The 6,797-nt window shown below is 35.0% G+C and overlaps 1 protein-coding gene across 3 annotated transcripts; it reads left to right on the top strand.

The window, feature by feature from the left end:
* The first annotated feature begins 579 nt into the window (after positions 1-579).
* On the top strand, positions 580-6,011 carry LOC143630466 (uncharacterized). Of its 3 annotated transcripts, none has more exons than XM_077099472.1 (8): positions 580-778; positions 2,169-2,860; positions 3,307-4,410; positions 4,500-4,700; positions 4,776-4,949; positions 5,033-5,227; positions 5,337-5,450; positions 5,569-6,011. In XM_077099472.1, exons 2-8 carry the CDS (start codon positions 2,237-2,239, stop codon positions 5,893-5,895), a joined length of 2,739 nt encoding a protein of 912 aa, XP_076955587.1. In that variant the 5' UTR covers positions 580-778; positions 2,169-2,236; the 3' UTR covers positions 5,896-6,011. The 3 variants fall into 3 exon arrangements, with proteins under 3 accessions (XP_076955587.1, XP_076955585.1, XP_076955586.1); XM_077099470.1 differs by having other exon boundaries at positions 581-778; positions 5,563-6,011; XM_077099471.1 differs by lacking the exon at positions 580-778 and having other exon boundaries at positions 2,014-2,860; positions 5,563-6,011.
* Positions 6,012-6,797: the final 786 nt, after the last annotated feature.

The following is a 6,797-nucleotide window of genomic DNA, read 5'->3' on the forward strand; positions in this document are numbered from 1 at the left end:
TCTAAGCATTCTTTAATGTTTGTATTTTTGAGTTACGAATATGCGATAACGATTTAATGTTTGTATTTTTAATGTAAAAGCTATAAATGAAAGTTATGTGTTTTTAATCTTCCAAGCAAAGAACCCTAACAACTAAAGCAAAGAATGGAGTCAGTCCGTTTTGCCTTGTAGTTACCGGTTTGTTTATACTGTGAAAAAATAATGGTCATTTAAAAAAAAAAAAAAAAAAAAAAACCGGTTAACCTAAAAACCGGTTATTAAAAAACCGGTTAATAAAAAAACCGGTTTATTAACCGGTTTCTAAACCGGTCCTAACCGGTTAGACCGGTTAGGGTTTTGACATACAAAAACCGGTTATTAACCGGTCCGGTTATTAAACGAACCGTTTTTTTCCGGGCCAAAAAAACCGGTCCGGTTAATAACCGAACCGGTTTTTTTAAAAAAACCGATTTGTGCACCCCTACCCCCACCCCAACGCGCTAGGGGCTTAATACTAGTTCAAAGAATGGTATTAAGTTACGGTATTACCGGCAGAAATAATAGTTAAATTTACTTTTACTGTTGATTTTGATGGAGCTGCAGAAAGAAAGCGGTTTTGAAAGTAGTACAAGACTTTCATCTTTCTCTCTCTCTCTTCTTTGCATCTTCATCTATTTGAACCAAACACCAAGCTAAAGCAAAGCACATATGATATCAGATTCATAAAACTTTCGAAACATGATTCAAATTGCATAACAGTTTCTTATTGCAACAACCCATCATACCCAAATCACATTTGGTACTTTTTCAACTCATCATTAATCTATCTTGCTGCTGAGACCTTATTATTATTATTATTATTATTATTATTATTATTATTATTTCTGATGCTTGATTTAGTTAAATTTACATTATTATATAACGCAAGATTTAACCTTTTTATCTTTATTATTATTTGGGCTTTATGTTTGTTACACTTTGCTGATTAATATAAAGATCCATGTTCCTTAATTGAAGAAATGATAACTTTGTCTTTTGGATGCACACCAGGTGTTTGTAAAAATGTCTGAATGAAATGTACGCTTAATTTTCAAATCTGTTTTGTGTGATTCTGATACATGCAGTTATTAATGTCTTCTTGTTGTTTGACCAGTTTATCTTTCAGTTGGTGATTTAGATGGATCGATCACAATTATGAGTGTGGATTTGATGTGTCTTGTGTTGTGTTTTGATTATGCTGCATGTGTATCTCAATCTTTGACTCCTTTCGACCTCAAATCAAGTTCATCTGTTCGGCTTTGCATTGCTTAATTTAAGCAAGATTGTATGCAGATTTCATGTGGATTTTGCTAAAATGTTCAGAAGTTAAATTTACCTAATGATTAAACGAAAAAATTCTCCTTTTTCTCTATATTGGGCTTTATGTTCTTCCAATTTGATGAATTTGTGAGTATCGTATAAAGATCCATGTGCTTAGAAAAATGTGTACCAAGTGTTTGTAAATTTGCCTAAATGAAATGTACATGTACACTAGGGCTGTAAATGAACAGACGTACGGCGAACTGATCATGACCTATTCTGCTGGAAGTTCGTTTGTTCGATAAATGAAAGCACATGAACAAGAAGTTTCGTTCTATTAACTAAACGAACAAACACGAACAGAGGCCCTGTTCTATCAATTGTGTTCATGTACGTCCATTAATGTTTGTTCATTAAAGGTTCTTAATGACTTTTCCAATATTTAAGCAAAATTATTAACTATAAAACAAAAAAATATATATGAATATTATGTGATTAATTTATATATAAGATTATCATATGAATATGAGTGTTAACAAAAACAAAACAAACTTGGCAGCTGGACCGAACCGTTGAGACTGACCATTTTCGGTTAGCCAAATCAAATAAAACATTGTTTTCGTTAATTTGTGTTTGTTTCTTTGTGTTCCTGAACTGTTCACGTACAAGTTCATTTCCTTAACGAACGGACACGAAAAAGAAATTCCGTTCGCTTAGTTGTCGTGAACCATTCGTTTGTTTGCTAGAAGCTTAACGGATGAACATGAACAAGGCCTTTTTCTGTTCGCTTTGTTTACAGCCCTACGTACAGTACACCTAATGTTCAAATTTGTTTGTATGATTCTGAATTGTTGATACATGCGGTATTGATTAAAGTCTTGTTATTGCAGATGCGTTGTAATTTGGAACAATATCCCTGACAAGAGTATTCAACTATTTATAGGAACATCTTGAAACCATGGTTCTTGGTTTGAGATCCAAACACCGGAAAGACGGTTCAGTTCAAGTAAATTATCTTGTTCATGTACAAGAGATTAAGCCTTGGTTACCAACAAGTCAATCTTTAGCACTTTTATGGGAAAATGGTGAACAGACATCTGGTTTTCTTTCCCCTAATGTGATAGACTCAACAGTCGAATTCAACAAATCTTTCATACTTCCATTAACCTTACGTAGAGATAAAAAGGATCGCGAAAAGTTTCAAAAAAATTATTTAGAGTTCCATCTGTATGAGCCGCGAAAAGATAAGCCAAATAAAGATCAACTATTAGGGTCAGCTTTACTTAATCTTGGTGAATATGGAATCATTGAGAATGTGTTGAGTCTTAGTGTACCCATCAGCTGGAAAAAGAGTTCTAAATCTGCTGCACAGCCGGTTTTGTATCTTAATATACAGTCAAATGATAAAGATGAGACTAATTCATCCATGAGTAGCTTATCAAAGCAATCTTCATTGGATAAATATGGTCAAGAATCTGCATCAGAAGTGACAAATGAAGAGAATGATAATGATCTTGGGATAGCTTCTTTTACAGACGATGATGAAGATGATTATACACAATCGTCATATTCAAATCGTAAGGTACCATGACGAACTTTATTTTTTGTGTTCATGAGTTGCTGTTTCTTATTGTATATGCTTGATGTTAGAGGTGGTCAAATGGGCGGGTTGTCAAAAGGGGTTAATTTTAGTGCAGGCCAATATATGGCTGGCTGGCCTGCGTAGACTTTGTCTTTTTTGACATGATTTTTTAATAATAATTAGTGTTTTATTATAACTGAAAGGGTACACTATTAACAATGATAATATAGATATTTTTGATTTTGAATATGCTTTGGGTGACTTTCACCTGTTTGGCCCGCTAAACCGCCACCGGTTCCCATTATAGACAATTCTTTTAGTTTACCCATTTTAACCATTACTTATTCTGACTCGTTTACACATGGGTCGAAAACTCCACCTCTACTTGATTATTCATCAAAGCTAGATTGTTGCAGGATTCCGTAAATAATTAAGTTTGCATGCAGGATTCCGGGGATGGCACAAAACAAGGTAAGAATGTACAACCACCTGCTCTTCCACCGAGAACAGAACCTTCACATTCCAATTCTTCAAAACCTCCTGAAAGAAGCATGACATCAGTTCGAAAAGACCATACTAACCCTGCCCCCTTTCTTCAGTCGTCTTACTCTACCATGGGGTCTCACATTAAGTCAACAGGGCCCAAGCCTCAAATAAGTACCATGGAGCCTCAAAACAAGATCAATGTGCTTCAAGAAGATGTAAAAAGCAAACCACAACCTGTTGTAACTAATTCTGTTAATAAATCTCCAATAAATGTGGAACCTTTTCATGATGAAATTTCAAACTCTGAAAGTGAGAAGGAAGAAAGAACCCAAGAAGAGAAAAAACAAATTTCAGAAGACAATCTTGTTGGTAAATTTTTAGCTTCTAGAAAACAAGATAAGTTAAGAAGCAACACACTTGTGTCTAACAGAAAACCGCCTGGAGGACAGGTGTCCAATAACAAACTTAAGCATTTAAAATCTGTTCAGTTACCAAAGGCAGGTGCGTTTTCAGGAACTAGCCCAAACAGAGTGGATAAAGATAAAATTATTCAAACCAATAATGACTCGGTTGAAATCGGTGCTTCAAAAAGTGAGTCTTTAAATGGTAAAAGTGATGAAAGTTCTAGAATAAAGATGCTTGAAGAAGAACTTAGGGAAACTGCAGCCTTAGAAGCTGGACTTTATTCAATAGTCGCTGAGCATGGGAGTTCAACAAACAAAGTTCATGCACCAGCTAGACGTCTTTCAAGATTTTATTTACATGCGTGCAAAGAAAATGATCAAGAAAGAAGAGTAAATGCAGCTAAAGCTATTAGTTCTGGACTTGTTTTGGTTTCAAAATCATGTGGAAATGATGTTCCGAGGTTGACTTTCTGGTTATCGAATTCGGTTATGTTGAGGGCGATTATCAAACAAACTGTTGGAGAATCATCCACTGGGAAACACAAATACGGTTCAAAGAAAGTTCCTGATAACTGGCGAGACCCGCAAACTTTCTTAATTGCATTAGAAAAGGTTGAAGCTTGGATGTTTTCAAGAATCATCGAGTCTGTGTGGTGGCAGGTTAAACTCTTAAAAACACCTTCTTTAATGTTTTACATGTTATAATTTATATAGCTCCTTTTTGTTGACTCTGGGTTGACTTTCTGTAGACTCTTACTCCACACATGCAATCAACGGCTGCAATAAATTCAAAGAAATCATCTGGAAGTAAAAACGGATTGGGTAATCAACAAGGTAACAAATTTTCTATTGAACTTTGGAAAAAAGCTTTCAGAGATGCTTGTGAAAGACTATGTCCTACCCGAGCTGGAGGGCATGAATGTGGTTGCTTACCCGTGCTTCCAAGATTGGTATATTATTTTGTTATTGCTTAAATGAAAAAGATTCATCAAAATATTGAATTTTGCATTTTATTTTGGTTGTAGGTTATGGAGCAACTGGTGGATAGACTAGATGTTGCAATGTTTAACGCTGTTCTTCGTGAATCAGTTGAAGATATGCCAACCGACCCGTTATCAGATCCTATTGGTGATCTTAGGGTTCTTCCCATTCCAGCTGGAAAATCAGGCTTTGGAGCTGGTGCTCAATTGAAAAATACCGTATTAATCATTAAACATTTTTTTCAAGTATATTTGCAAAATATTTATAAACTTAACTATGCATTCTATATCCGTGTTACCAGATTGGGACTTGGTCTAGATGGCTAACAGATCTGTTTGGTATCGAGGATAACGACATTCATGAAGATGCTGATGATGTTAGTGACAACAAGAAAGAATTTGATGCATCTTTTAAAGCTTTTAAATTACTCCATGCTTTGAGTGACCTCATGATGCTTCCTTCTGAAATGCTAGCAGACAAGTCCACAAGAAAAGAGGTAAACTAAATAAAATAATCAGTCTCCATTGATATTATATTTGTTCATGCTTTTCATACTCATTATCTGATCCAAGTTTTATTTATATTTTTGTTTTGTTTCGTCTTAGTTTTGCCCGACATTTTCTACTTCATTGATCAGGAGGGTCGTTTGCAGTTTTGTCCCGGACGAGTTTTCCCCAAACCCGATTCCCAACTCGCTTATTGAGGCCCTTGATGCGGAGGTTGGTATCTTTACAGCCCAAATGGGCAATAGTGCGCCGGGCTGGGTCGGGTCGGGCTTTTCTACTTTGTTTTGAACACTATTGTCTTCTAAGTAACTTGTATACATTTAAGATGCAGGATAATGAAATGGAAGCTTCTGAAGGGTCTCTTATAACCTTTCCATGTATCGCACCACCGTCAACATACAAACCTCCGTCAGCATATTCACTTGCAGCCATAATCGGTGTTGGCGGGTCCCAATCATTTTCAAGAAGTTCATCAGTTTTAAAGAAATCCTACACTAGTGATGATGAACTTGATGAGCTGGACTCGCCTTTGACCTCAATCCTCACTGATAGTTCTCGGGTTTCCTCAAGTTCAAATGGGTTTCAATCAGTCCCGAAGGGCGGAAGGAGTATTATGAGATATCAGCTCCTTCGAGAAGTATGGAAAGATAGTGAATAGGCACAGTTCGGTTCGGCTTTACCTGTTTTCTTGCTTTTTTGAATGTAGTTATTGATACCTACTTTTATCTTGTTTTTGTTCTATAGCACCATATATGTTTGAATTGTGAGATAATTTTCTTGCATATCATGTGATATACAAATGTTTTTTACAACTAGTAATTTTAAAAGATTTCTATTGTGGGCTTTAAAACATAAGTTGGGTTGATTTTTCTGTCAAAAGAGACAAATGCATAGGCGCATAGCAAGAGCCAAGAGGAACGGTATATATAATACATAAAAATTGTTACTTTAGAATTGTTAAGACTATCTCTAACGCGCCTGAGCTACCCTGCCCGTGGCCAGCTGGAGCCGCCTGACATCACTGTCGTGTGGGAGTCAACTGCCTGAAGAAGAGACGCCTGTAGTTGAAGGCTTGGATTGGTTGATGTGCCATGTCTCTCTTTTTTTATTATTTTTTTACAATGACAAAGACTTGGAAAGCTTCAAGCTTTTAACAGAAAGTAAGAGATAGATTATTATAATAATAAATTTTTATATTAGCTCTTTATGTGAAGTAAATTATAGAATGAACCTTTAGGTTTCATTTGAATAATTAGAAAAAAAAAATAAACATTTATAAAAAACCCCAAATTTAAAAGATCAAATGTAAAAAGAATATCGTTGCATGAGAAATGAAACTTCTATGTATAAATATTTTCTAAATCTTGTTTGGTTTTAATTTAGATATTATTTATCTAATCATCAATTATTTAAATACCTTTAATAATTTATGTTTACGTGAGCCCTAAAGTTTTTGTTTTATGGGTGTAATGGTGTTGTAGCCTAATATATAAATATCACCCACACACACATACTAATATAATAATATTAAAAACAAAACATAACCAGGCGACAAATACC

Source organism: Bidens hawaiensis, unplaced genomic scaffold (assembly GCF_021521415.1).
Source record: "Bidens hawaiensis isolate Kalapana, Puna unplaced genomic scaffold, B.hawaiensis_p1.1 tig00005663_1, whole genome shotgun sequence".
In the NCBI taxonomy this organism is placed as follows: domain Eukaryota; kingdom Viridiplantae; phylum Streptophyta; class Magnoliopsida; order Asterales; family Asteraceae; genus Bidens; species Bidens hawaiensis.

Excerpts from the sequence above, each read along its gene's own strand:
- LOC143630466 (XM_077099470.1), top strand. The coding sequence starts at position 2,237 with ATGGTTCTTGGTTTGAGATCCAAACACCGGAAAGACGGTTCAGTTCAA. Across the intron at positions 4,701-4,775 it reads TACCCGTGCTTCCAAGATTG|GTTATGGAGCAACTGGTGGA; the intron begins GTATATTATTTT and ends TTTTGGTTGTAG. Across the intron at positions 4,950-5,032 it reads GTGCTCAATTGAAAAATACC|ATTGGGACTTGGTCTAGATG; the intron begins GTATTAATCATT and ends CCGTGTTACCAG.